Source organism: Trichoplax adhaerens, genomic scaffold, assembly GCF_000150275.1.
Source record: "Trichoplax adhaerens TRIADscaffold_14 genomic scaffold, whole genome shotgun sequence".
In the NCBI taxonomy this organism is placed as follows: Eukaryota; Metazoa; Placozoa; class Uniplacotomia; order Trichoplacea; family Trichoplacidae; genus Trichoplax; species Trichoplax adhaerens.
Window position 1 is genome coordinate 1,791,202 of NW_002060956.1, and position 14,267 is coordinate 1,805,468.

At 32.3% G+C, this 14,267-nt stretch overlaps 2 protein-coding genes across 2 annotated transcripts; both read right to left on the minus strand.

Annotated features, from left to right (window-relative positions):
* Nucleotides 1-4,566, minus strand: TRIADDRAFT_60316 (uncharacterized protein; the record flags this gene model as incomplete). Its single annotated transcript, XM_002116296.1, has 14 exons — nt 1-98; nt 220-292; nt 548-638; nt 735-889; nt 997-1,103; nt 1,419-1,479; nt 1,641-1,660; nt 1,806-1,881; nt 2,021-2,115; nt 2,293-2,386; nt 3,189-3,251; nt 3,697-3,740; nt 3,958-4,033; nt 4,513-4,566. The coding sequence occupies 14 exons, from the start codon at nt 4,564-4,566 to the stop codon at nt 1-3; spliced, it is 1,107 nt and encodes a 368-aa protein (XP_002116332.1).
* Nucleotides 4,567-7,874: 3,308 nt separating this feature from the next.
* TRIADDRAFT_60317 (uncharacterized protein) lies at nt 7,875-11,591 on the minus strand (the record flags this gene model as incomplete). The annotated part of the gene is made up of 14 exons (XM_002116297.1): nt 7,875-8,035; nt 8,180-8,252; nt 8,380-8,470; nt 8,667-8,821; nt 8,935-9,041; nt 9,376-9,436; nt 9,578-9,597; nt 9,674-9,749; nt 9,875-9,969; nt 10,093-10,186; nt 10,345-10,407; nt 10,935-10,978; nt 11,250-11,325; nt 11,538-11,591. The coding sequence occupies 14 exons, from the start codon at nt 11,589-11,591 to the stop codon at nt 7,875-7,877; spliced, it is 1,170 nt and encodes a 389-aa protein (XP_002116333.1).
* Between the last annotated feature and the right edge of the window lie 2,676 nt (nt 11,592-14,267).

Consider the following 14,267-nt stretch of genomic DNA (forward strand, 5'->3'; position numbering starts at 1 on the left):
TCAGTCGGTAATTGCCTCATCGGGTGGCAGGATATCAATAGCGTAGTGCAGACTTTTGCCAGTAAGCCAGCTAAAACTATTGTCGAAGCAAAGAATATCTACCAATAAAAGAAAGTAAAATTATTCAAACTGAATGAATGTGTACGCGCAAGGCAACTGGGTAGAGTAAAATATATGCAAGTTTTTAAATTAATTTATTTTATATGGTTGATGGTTTACATGTTCCAGCATCTTCGCAATAATAATTGCCTTCTTCAAGAGTACTTTGACAACTTCGTCGAGCAATAGGGATCTATCAGCAACAAGGTCTTAAGATCAGATAAACGATCCAAATAATAAAAACTTTGTCATGTATTGATAGGATATTTGCCGCTTTTTTAATTATCTTAAACTGCCATACTCAATTGTTAATTTACTTGCAACTAGCCTAATTTCTGCTCGCTATATCTTGCAAAACTTTTTACTGAATATATATGCATACTACTTTTAATATATAATACGCGTATTACTTTATTTTTACTCTTCTCCAGTCTTCTAATTCACTTACCACTTCATAATTTTCAATCGTTCCGTCTTCATTTTCGATCACTTTGACAACACCAAAGCCAATATTATGATTTTCTGTCTTAAACTCCCACCTAAATTAGGTATTAAAAAGTCGGAAATATAAATAGGCCAACACTCTACATATAGAAGTATTTGAATAGTGATTTAAAATTATTGTATGAACTCACTTCATTAAAGTACCAGGAATGTTAATGTCGAATTGTAATTTCAAAGTATCACCTCTAGCAATAGTAACCGTGGAATAATCTTCTTCGGAGCGGCTGTTTACTTTATTATTGCTCGATCGATAATAAGAGGTAGGTATTTCACCTCCATGGCCAACCTAGCAGTAAGCGATGTATACAAATATATTAATTAATGCACTATAGTATGAAAATGGGTTAATGTATCTTTATATTGTTCTTAATGTTAGCTAAAGTAACTCCTTACAATTGCCGAACATTGTGGATCACCATCGTCATCTACCTTGTTACCACCATAAATTTTAGGCAATGATTCGGCATGTATATGTTTTAAAAGAACTTGCTGGTAGTTACCTAAACGCAAAATCATGCCAAATATTAGAAACAGTCAGTAAAAATTAAAAGGGATTAATGTAGTAAAATCTGATTTCTAGTGAATGGGAACTATTCCAGTTGATGCCATATCTTTACTTCCTAATATGCGAATCTTTTCCTTCGTTTTTGGGCTAAGAAAGGGTTTCACAATAGCGTACACGATAAAAAATATTCTTGACGCTAAATAAGGGGATTTATAACCAATAATTTAGTCACTATGATGAATCGCTAAGCTTTATAGTTACGAAAATATCATCGTGGTTAATAAAATTCCTAATTTTTTTATTATGATACCATTAACAACAAAAACATCCTTCATAAATTCAGGATAGTTATCTTCGAACATCCCCAATACCTACAGAATTACGGTATGATTAAAACTAAAATTAATGGTGAATGGAAGTAGTCTTAATCGTGTAAATAACGTGTTTGAGCTAGCTACGCATACAGTACTAAGAATAATGCGTCATTTTAAAATATTTAATTAAAGAAATTTAGCAGCTGCTTTGGTATTACCTTAGCGAAATGGACCACAGCTACAAAATATAAAAAATATTCATTAATATTAAGCATATAGATGAAATAAAGCATTTTACGATCAAAAATTAAATATTCCTGAAAATAGGTTTAAATATACAGTATTCATGCCGTCCACAATACTAATAGTAGCATAACTCTTACCAGGTTTATAGAAATTGCTAACGGTAAAACCTGACATGTCTTGAATTATAGTCACACCTTCTATTCTTTTGCCATGCTGACCAAGAAAATATCCAGAATATCATAAAGCATATACTCGTATTTTAGACAGAAATTCATTCACAACGTTCTTAGGCCATACAAGCTATATTCAGTAGTAATTGCGATATAATTGATAAAGATTATTACGTTCCTACCTTTTGACTCTGCTCCTGGCACAATTTTGTACCTTCCTCAGCAATGGATAAGCTATACTTTGTTAGTTCTTCTGGTCGAAGCGAATGATAAATACCTAAATAATCAACAATTAAGACAAAAAATTCATGGCGGTATTCTAGAATAGTGTGTTCTTGGTAAAGAAACTTAAAATTCTTTATATTAATCAAGATTAAAACTGCATGCTTTCCTAAATTCTAATATAAAGTATGAATGCGCTCTTATAAACTATTACAATACTATAGCATTTAACCTTTTAGATCAAATCGTCCAGTACAAAATAAGTATAATGGTCCTTTATCTTTATTGTATCCAACATAATTTCCTGGGAAGTATTTTTTCCATATCTAACAAAATCAGAATGTTATTACTTGCGTTGGAGTTTCAATGGTAATTAAAAGTCGATGTTAAGAAATATTTTATATACAGTATCGATCCTGTTTGCTAATAAGCATGGAATGGGATATATCCGTAGATTTAATGCTATTTGGCTCGAAATAATCGATGAGACTTTAGAAAGATAATTGAAATTATATTATAGAGTGTGGCGATGTTACCATATCGTTAGAATAGTACAGTAGTAGCTAATATGGAAAATATCCATATTCGTAGTGCTAGGTAAGATAAGTAATGCTTAACGTAGACATTAATTGTGATAATTTATTACATATTTGACGTTGATTGTTATTATGTGTAGATAGTGGTAAGATGGTTCAAGTTCTAGTTAACGATAATTGAACTAGACAAGATACATGCTTAGATTAAGATTAAGTATGTACCGATAAAAAAAGCTATGTAGGGAACGTCTTAGTTCGAGATGTCTCTCCTAGTAAGGTATAATAATAATGCTGTTGTTTACAAATTATGCAGTTCCTATATAAACGGGAATATTTGAGATGGGTTGTGTGGTGAAAAGTTGTAGATGTGTCTATGCTAATAAGGGTTCTATCTTTACAGTACTTTGCAGTGTGTGTTTAGCGTTTAGTAAAGAGCGTTTAAGTTAAGTCAGTAGTTACTTATAAACTTTACTATATGTTTCCTTGTCGTAGAGTATAAATTGTGACATTGAATTATAAAGCATTGCTTCGTTATCCTCCTTCAATGAATATACACAGGCTTAAATAAATAATCAGTTTGAGGCTTCTCTACCTCCGGAATGCTATCTTCTGCTAGAACTCTGTCAATTTTCCATTCCTTTCGAAACCGGCAATGCTAAAAATAAATTAAAATTACACAACAGATGATTTTATTTCATCGAGACTATAAGTATGCAATTAAAAGATTGCTAGTTAATTTCTTATAGATGCAATTCGATTAGAAAATTATTAAATGAGAAACTAAAATTGTGAAATTTGGTAATTGTATTTAAGATAAAATAATGGAAAGATATTTAAATTTGTATAGTATCTTAACTATAATTATGTTATTAAAAGATTGCTAACTAATCTTTATAGACATATGTCGGTTAGTAAATATCAAATAACAAACTAAAAACAGCGACGTTTGATAATAGCATTTAAGGTAAAATAATAGCAAGATATATTAAATTTTTTATAAAACTATCGTATAATACAGTATCCTTGTCGTTATAATCGAAATAACGTTAACCTACAGTAGGCAAAAAATGAGTATGCTATACAGGTAGGAGGAAAATCACCTTGCGCAGCATTTGTTCCGTTTTTTGTAGGTCGAAATCTCTCGCTAGATAATTTTTTAATCATAAAATTTGATTTATAATATTACTATGTAAAAATTTTCATCATATTTATGTAGTCGTTACAACTTGAAGTAATTTTCCTATCCTAGTTATTTTACTTAATTTCAATGGATTAGCCGAGACTGAGAATGTATCAGTGGCTACATTCGTGATTAATCAGAATCTACCAACGGCGACAGATAATAGTTCAATATAGCTAACCTCTAAGCCATCTCAACATGTAATAATCGTCTTCGAGTTCTTCTTGTGTAAGAATGTTTTCAACGTTTTGGCGAAACTGTAGAAAATGAAACGGTCGTCAAGTACAAGTAAATCGTGAATTGATGACAGTTGATTAAAAAGGATTAAACGATATCATTTGAATAAATGGTTTTATTATGACTTGTTTATGGCGTGTTGCAATTTTTATTAGGGTCTAGTTTAAGAAACTATAAAATGTATTAAGTCGGTTTTCTACAGTTTGCTACAGATTGATTTTAAATAAAGCGATAATTGTAAATCAATAATGATAGATGAGATGTTTTAGTAATCAATCTATTTGTCGAAGCAATGGCAAATTAATGAAGTCCTTTAAAAGTTAAGTTAAGTTATCTTAATTTAATGATTATTACGTCTATTTAGGCATTTTATTGAAATGAACGAAAACTTTTTCCTTACTCGCTTTGTAAAGTAAACTAATAAAAGCAAATTATCTTCTATATCTCGATTGAAATAACGTATTTTTCAGTAACATTTTAATCTATTATAAAATCTCACCTTATTCAATGTTTCTTGCTGATACGTGCTCAGATTACCAACATGGCCACTCATCTTTTATGACTATGTGTCGGATACTCTACATTTAAGGAAAAGATGTAATTGACGATGAGCAAATGCATTAAATAATAGCTTCTCTATTTCTGATGATAAGTCAGGTTGTGACATTAAACTGTATCATCGATAGATGGACGTATAAAAATTGTGTTATTTCTACTATCGTAAATGACGTATAGGAGATGTTGGTTCAATTATTTTATCCGCAGCAGCGTGTTAGATGTAAATAAATTTCCTTGGATAATAGATAGCTTGACATGTAAGGTAATAATGTTAAAACAAATTACATTCGTATGACTTGAGGGTGAAATAAAAAAATGAAGCAAATTCTAACTGTAGAAAACATATCAGTGAGTATGATGGAATGTATAATAATCGATTAAAAATATCTCGGTCAAATTTAGAATGAAAAATTGTGTTTGAAGCGATTAGTTATAGAAATCTCTAGACTGATAATAAACAAATGCCTTTGACAAATGATATTGTGAAAATGAATTAGACATATATTTTTGGTTAGATAAAATAATGAAATTTAGATAACTATCACTATTAGAATAACAATTTTATCTAATTGTTTAAAATACTTAATTTCTAAATTTTATTTTGTAATCAAAATGATTAGATATGTTACAATTGACAAACTCCTATCAGGAACTATTGGTTCAACGATGGGACGATACTGATGATCAACAATTCTCTTGACCGATTGGATATAGGCCAACGATTCATTTTCAATATGGTAACCATTCGTTAATGATATTAAAGTACTCGTTCAATCAGTCAAGACGATCCATTTTGCTTCTAGACTAAATAACTATGAATCGAAAAGTGAATTTATTTTTGCCGCTACTATCATAGAAACTTGAACGTAAAAACTTAGTTGATTAAAGAGATGAAGATCCACTGAGAGAAAAAAATATATGGGCTTGTTGTTGACAAGAAGTATTCATGTTCACTAGTTTCTTCTAAGCGTTGACTTACATGTTCCTTCAAGATGATGTCGACGCTGCAAATAAATCGATCAATAATTCTGTCAAGTTGGGCGTAATAGAATCACAATCAATGGAACGTTCAAGAGGGCTTTTATCCAATCTTAGATTCTTGCAATAATAACGCCATATATATTGTGATAGACTTTGACGTATATATGATCAATCTTATAATGGCTTTGACAGCACTATTATTCGATAGTAAATGCTTATGAGAATAGCGATTGTATTACAGTATCTCGTATATTCGACAAGAATGCATTGTAATGCCAAATAGGCTATATTCTTTCTCTACAATTGCAATGGTCAATCCAACAAAGGCGATCAATGTATATGCCACTCTGTACTACACTAAATACGATATTATGCAATTACTTGGACATACATTCGAATCAATCAATAAGCCGTTGTTTCTTCTATTTTCTAACTATGGTTTGAATAATTTACACCTTTACAGTACAGCTCAACGATAGCATATGAGCGAAGTTTATAGACAGATGGAAAAGGGAGGACATAGCGTATCCCGACTATGTTATGTAGCAGTACAGTTCGAAGGATCTATGAATATGTACAGTATACCGGAGACAATACGAACCGTTTTCTCCATCCAAAATTGGTAATTGGTAGTCCAAATACGTATGGGTAATATTGCATATTTGCCTATATCGCTACGCTATACGAAAAGACTGTAATAATTGGGAGTGAATCGTTGTTGTAACCGCCATGGTCTGTTCCGTAGTCTGAAACTCCTACTAGCGAATTAATTACAGAATAACAGAGTTCCGAGCAATCACAAATACATCTTATAGATCGATTATTTACAGTCAAAGTTGAACTTAGTCTGCCAGGATAGTAGTTCAGAGTTCATTCAATCATAAAATAGCCTAAAAAGTATCATGTCAAATTTTACTACAAACTACTAGATCATGTAAATGACAAGTATACCCAAGCATACACTTTTAACCAGTAAACAAGTACTTCTAAAAGTTTTGAACTATAATAACCTGCTTATCTATCGTTAATACAAATACTCCATTGCAGTTTTTAAACCGGCAATATAATGTTTTAATAGCCTGTGATTACGTCGATATAGAAGTAAAAAAAACTCTCTCATAAAGTACAAATTGATATGTTTAAGTAACCGCCTATATTAATGAACACTTTATACGTGAAATCATAGCTCGTCTAATCATTTGCTATCATATTTTGAATCATGGATATAAAATATTTATATGTAGTCCATTTTGCTAACTATAAACTACACTAAAGAATTAATTTAATAGTCTATTGATAATACTGTAATTCATTCAAGAGTATTTACGCAATAATAAAAAATATTATACAACGCTGTAACAAGGAAGAAAACGTGACCGTACATAGGTCTTTGAATACAAGCAAAGTACCGATAGCATCCGTATTCTCTGAAACTATTTCGGTACGAAATAGTTACAGATTACGATATGAATATTCTTAAACGCTCATAATTATATCGCTGTCACAACCCTCACTTGTGGCAAAGGAAAGTAAAGAACTCTAGTGTAGTTACTTAAAACTTGGGCTATTTCTCCCAGTACTTTCAGTTTCTATGAGAGAAGTATTTGAGAACTCGATTCCTCGGCTGATCTCCACGGACAACTGACTAATTATTACACTATTCTTCACGATATGAGTCTTGCCGTTTCTTGAGCAATTACTTACTTTATTCTACAAACACACGCGCTTAATTAGGTTTCTACAGTGAATTCCAATATTAACGAGTGAGAATTCATGCTTTACAAGTTACATTAATTAGTATAATACCATTACTAAATATACATGTCGATATGCTCAGACTTAGATCGCTACAAGCTATCAGGTGTTAAGACGCTTAACCTTCGTCCATATACAGCTCAATTTTTAGAGATTAACACACCTTATAAACCTACAGTAAATTAACTGCTAACAACTTCTATTTTTATCTCATTTCTACCATCCTATTATCAGCTACAAGCGCATTAAAACATAGCACATAACCTTATCTTATCTATTCATAAGCATTCATTAATTTACAGTTACTTAATTAGTAACGGCGTACCGTGACAATCGCATATTTAACGATTAAGCCACTCGATTCTTGAAACTTAGTTTGTAGAAAACATTCCTCAGTCAATATCAACTGATTTGCTTTGTAGATCTATTATCCTGATTTCCAGACTACAAAGATTAATACAGCTATTGGCATTTCTGTAGCCACTGCTCGTTTCAATAATGCAACATAAAGGGCTGATTCTATTTTAATATTACAATTTCGAAATAGGTATAAATCGCTTATTAGTTTTATTCGCCATTTTCATTCACTATTGGCTTATCGGATAAAGAATTGTTTAATTCTATATCAAAGTTGTTCGGTACGGCTTCATCCGGTGGCAAAACTTCAATGATGTAATACAATTTTTTGCTCGTTATCCAACTAAAGCTGTTGTCGAAATGCAGGATATCTAGTGTGTATGAACGTAAATTATTTTCAAAGACAAAAGGACGTTTGTACGCAACAATAACAACGACTTTTGTTAATTACGGAATAAGTACAATAAAATTAAATCAACAGCAGCTAAGAACAAGTTCATGAAATATATACATACATGTACCAGGATCTTCACAAAGGTAACTGCCCTCTTCGATTACGATTTGACAATTACGTCTTATAACGGGAATCTTGATTATGATTACCAAGTAATAATTTTGTAACGAAAAGTGTTCATATTAGCTCTTACTGAAATTTTAATGCATGGCAGCTCGATACGTTGTAGAATTATTTCGAACGTGTGATTTTGATTCTTACCACTTCGTAATTTTCTTCACTTCCATCATCATTTCTAAATACCTTTATAACACCGAATCCAATGTTGTAATAGTCTGTTTTAAATTCCCATCTAATGGCAAACAGGAAGGATGAGAAAACACATTGTATTTGTATCACATTGCTATCTAGCCGTCTTTATAATAGAGCGAATCTAATTTGGAATTATTAAATTATACTGCTTTTCCACATATGATACTACGATCACTAATAATAAGGAAATAAAGTATGGAATTAGGCACAAAGCGAACCGTTACTCTGAAGCTTACTTTAATAACGCACCAGAAGTTTCAATATTGTAATTTAATTTTAAAGAATCCCCTCTAGCAATTACTACCGAAGAATAATCGTCCAAAGGGCGGGCAGATTCTTTAATTAGTTCAGAGCGATAAAGAGACCGTGGGACATTGCCACCGGATCCAACCTACTCAATTGATAGTACCAAAAATAGCAGCATAGCTGAGATCTCTTCTTGACTAAATAGGTATTGGTTTATTAAGGTACTACTGCAAATAGAGGCAATAAGTAAGCACTAACTATTGCAGAGCAATGTGGATCGCCATTTTCATCGGTAAGATTACCGCCAAGAGCTTTGGGAATGAAATCCTTATCGACGTATTGCTCAAGTATTTGCAGATGATCAGCTAAGGTCCACAATTATAGTGGTAATCAATTTTAAAACATGTTATTAGTAGAGGTAAGAAATTTGCAAAAGTTGCTGAGCTTTAGAATGCTTAAGATCAACTAAATAGTGTCATTACATCCCAAAACTTTCATTTTTTCTTTCGTTTTCTGGCTAAGGAACGGTTTCATGATTGCAAACATGATATAGAAAATTCGTGGAGCTACGATCATAAAGTAGACAGAAGCATAAAATCGTTCTTGTCAAGTTTTTCGGAATAAATATGGCGCAGTAAATACACACAGTCATATGAGTTTGCTTTATTGAAAAAAGTTAGCACTTAGGATTATACGTACCGTTAATGATAAAGGCATGTTTCATAAATTCCGGATAGTTATCCTCAAACATTCCTAACACCTATAAAGAATGTTATCTTCATTACTTGCGTAAAATTTAACATGCTTTAATACAAAAAGTTTTGAATAGACTACTATGTATGATTACACATTGTACTCAGTGCAAGCTCAGTTTGTGATATTCCATACAGCATTTATCTACCTTAGTAAAGTGGGCTATTGCTAAAAGTTAAAGAATCAAATTAGAAAAAGATGGGTTAAAATCGTACATTAAATTACGTTTTATTTTCTACCCCACCTGGTTTATAAAATCCAGTCATAGGCATGCCTGCCATATCTTCAATAACTGTTACACCTTCTATTCTTTTTCCAAGCTAAGCAAAGGATAAAGTTATGAACCAGCAGCATTTGCAAATCAATTTGATAAGATATTAATACAGTATAGCTAACTTATAACGAAGGCATAATTTCTGCAAAACCCAATCTAGCAATTCGTTACCTTTTTGCTCTGCCGTTCACATAACTGCATGCCTTTTTCCGCTACCGCTAAAGCATGTTTAGTTATTTCGTCTGCTTTCATAGATAAAAAGACGCCTGTAATTTAATCGGTAACGACGTTCATATTAAGATTATTACTCGTTTTACAATCACGATGTTATAATAAGCTACAGAAAATAATTTATTAACTTATCCATGTAATTCACAAGAGCAGCTGACCTTTAACATCAAATTTGCCAATATTTAGCAAGAATATGGGTGCTTCATCTTTATCATATCCTATATAATCTCCAGGATAGTAGGTACGCCAAAGCTATAACGCAGAGAAAATACTCGCGTTAGATTACTATGTTGAATCCATTCTAGTTTAAACCACATTATCTTCAATAACAAGTGATGGTGCTTGCCAATGTACCGTATTGTTCGCTTATCAGTTTATAGGATAATGCAACTAGCAAAGAAAACTCTTACCTCAGGAACATTGTCCTCTGCGACTAATCTATCAATCTTCCATTCTTTACGAAATCGACAATTCTGCAAAGTTATGCATGTGTACGTTAGTTATCACATTTGCACAAGTAAATCACAGTAGATCATTATAATATACAAATTCGGCTATATCGCAACATACGCTTATAGCATATTAATATTAAATTTATAAACGCCAGCAAAATAATACCAGGAACTACTAAAGAGAAAGAGGGGATAGGAAACGGTCGTTCATTATACTAATAATGTGGAGGCTGATTATTTTACTGCCATTTCAACTGTATCGCATGTCTACAGTGGTACACTATACTATCCACTATTCGCATCCAAATTAGCTGCAAACTGCTGCTAAGTTAGCTAGAGCAGTATGGGCATAAGGTTTCATTGATACCATATAATAGAATGACTGGAAAAATGATCAGCCTCCATATTATTTCGTACTGGAAGTGTCTTCCAGTCCTCTCTTTATTTTTTGGGAGTCCCTGGTAATACCTTAATTACCAAGTTAAAATTTAGCTAAGTATACGTATTCACAGTTGAAATAAAGAAGTCTAGTGTATACTATAACATACCTTCTTTAGCATTTCTTCTGATTTTTGTAAATTGAAATCTCGGGCTAAAATTAATTGGAAGTCTATTTATAGATACCGCTTACAGTGTAGGTTTGGCATGCTACATAATTATGGCTAATTGTTGACTTTAGATATTAATAGTACATTGGTTAAGTATTCGATTAGTAACAAATTTTACAGTAATTGATGATTAAGAAGTTGGAAATGCAAACGTAGACTCTAACTGCAGAAAAATCGCTTTTAGATCTATTAGATAACATGTTTGTAAATTTCAATAGCTGATATTTTGACAAGTATGTAGTCTTGAATCCTGACCTCTCAGCCATCTCAGCAAGAAGTAATCGTCATCTAGCTCTTCTGGTGGCAAGATATTGGTGAATCTGAGGCGAAACTACACAAGTAGTTAATATTTATGTTCAATGAATGTGACGTCTATTGATATTTTCGATTTTAGTCAACGCTAAGTGATATAGGCCATATGAAAACATGAATACATTCCATAACATATAGTATAGCCCAATCATTAACTATATAACTTATCGATAGAAAATCGCGAAAATTGTAAAGATCAATAGCATCTTGAGTCGTTCGAGAATAATTTACTTTATTTAATGCTTCTTGTTGCTGTAGACTTAGGTTACCAACATGACCACTCATCTTTTTGAGCTAGTTGCATAAGAAAATGTTGAATTAAATATTCAGTTCAGCACTACCTTAATAATTACTCCTTCTTTCTGCATACAGTAAATTAGTTTCATGCTTCTTATTTTCAAAAACAACGTTACCATTCATTGAAATGATAAATAACAAGACATGATGCTATTTCCTTAGCTGATAAAGGCTATACATAATGCTTCGCAGACATGATGATGTATCAGTGATACATTTTAGATAGCTGTTATGTACATAACATACTGTAATAAATCTCTGAGCTATGTTTCTTACTAATCTTTGTATATTTTATTTTATACTATTAATGATCTTAGACTGAATAATTGCATAATCTTATTTGTAACATTTTAGCTGAGTTGTCGTCCTACTATTGGCTCATGTTACCTAAATCTGTTCTAGTTGGTGTGCATGCTTAGTAGATATAAATAGTAATATATTGTATACTTGGAGAAGATAGAGTGGATGCTACGATAAAGAGTAGAAGAACCGGATAAAAGTCTGGACGAAGACAAGTGTAGTCTCTTTGATGCGAGATTACCACGTTACGAATCTCGATTTATAACAATGGCCTAAATCTATACTGGATCAGTCTGATCCTGAGATCCTCCATTTTCTCAATAAACAACAGTTGAAAATTCTATATTACCACTATTCAGTACTGTACTAAGCTAAAGTATTGTATGCAATCTGCATTTTGTAAGATAGCCGACAATCTACGAATATTCAGTTCTGTACCATAAATCAAGTATGCGGCACAATCTACATTTTGTAAGATGGTCAATTTTCTAGCCAAATACGTACAATAAACACCCTTGATTTCCTACAATATAAGTCGATGGTAAGCTTACGTTCGCTCTTGAGGCTAGGCGCCTTTGGGTAAATCAGTCCAAATTAGGTTAAGTTCAGCAAGCGTTTGATTCAGCTTGGAACGGAATATGACCAGCACTATTGAATGGAAAAAAATTCGATCCTTCCTGAGGAAAGAAAACTCAACCCAGAGTTGGATTGCTCTATGTTCAATTTGCAAGACAGGGCGAGGAGATAACGCCTTGATGATATAAATACGCAATATCAGTAGATACAAAGGTGATGGAAATAATTAACTTGGCAGTTGTTTCCAGATCACAAAGATAGGAAATGGAAGAGACCTCTACAGCTCTTGCAGCAACAATTCCACCGTTTGTAAACAGAAGGGCGGGCACCTCTCTCGCTGACTTTTCTAAAGTACAGTACGGTGTTTAGTATGAATGTTACGATGACGTCATGGCTTACCGTATTGCGCAAGGGACTCTAATAAGGACTGAAAGTCTTGAAAGCTCATTCAGTGGTCACGAGGTACAGTACAGTACGTCGCAATCATACTGTACACTGTACACTGTACGGTACGGTACTGCACCGTACTGTACAGTACAGTATGGAGTGCGTATTCAGACTACTATCCATTAATTATATTAATTATATATTATATTATATATTATATTAACATTGGCCGTAACATTAATTTAATTTAATTAGCTGTCTCTGTATTAACAAAAATCAAGCGTAGCAAAGTTGCATCTCTATCATTCTTTTATTGCAGTGAAGTGCTTTGGAATAAAATTTTACTACTACCAACAAAATATTGAAAAAGTTCTTGATGCTATTCTGTGCATGTTCCTATGAATAGACGGGGACCTCATTTTCTGCTTATTTCGTCTCTCATTGACACACTTTGAATACCTATGTTATTCGAGCTAGAAATCAATGCACTTTGCAATACTGAACATGCAATGATTTCAACCAATGAATAAGAGAAATTTATGTATTTAAAATAACAAGTATTTATTTATCGACTATACTGTATTTAACGCGATCGGTACGTTATAGCCTTAATCGATCTCTGTATTTAAATAGGTTACAGACTAGTTGCAATTTTTTATAACAGAGACTAGTTAAATGAAGCAGAAAAATATCGCGGACTCGTTAATGTTAACCAATGATAATTGAAATATCTTATCCTTGCTAAGGGGCGTATCCAGCTATTGGATAGCAATGAAGAAACTCATGCCCGCACTATACAGTGAATAATTGCTAATCTGGTAAATTATTTTCATAGTTCATAGTCAGAAGCAGCGACACAGATATTTGTATCTTCATGAGTTTTTTAACGTAATTATACATAAAAAAATAAACCAATACTGATATTACAGGCTATACTAATAGAAAATAGAGGGTATAAGTGATTACAAATAACGCGTGGAACATCCTTCTCATAGTCAATGGAAATAAGGAAATATAGCTTTAATTATGCCTTCGAGTAAAAATAAAACACTGCGCTTGAGTTTACGAAATTAATTACATGAAATCTGAAAAGTAGCGAGTTACTTATCATATAAATGAACATAAATTTATTTGATTACATATAATCCTGCTATAACTGATCTATTAATATTCCTCTTTAAATTTGGTACCGTATGCTACAAAGTATTGACATCAATTAATGCAGCCTATCGTCTAGCATCCTACCTAAGGAGAATACTGATTGCTATTGCATAGTAATTTCGTATTTTTATATGAGGCGCACAAAATGAAAATTTATCTTGTATTCCCTAATAGTTACAACATACTAAATTGCTCCTGACTTTTTATTCTTGTAATGCCAAAAAATGAATCCATGATTAA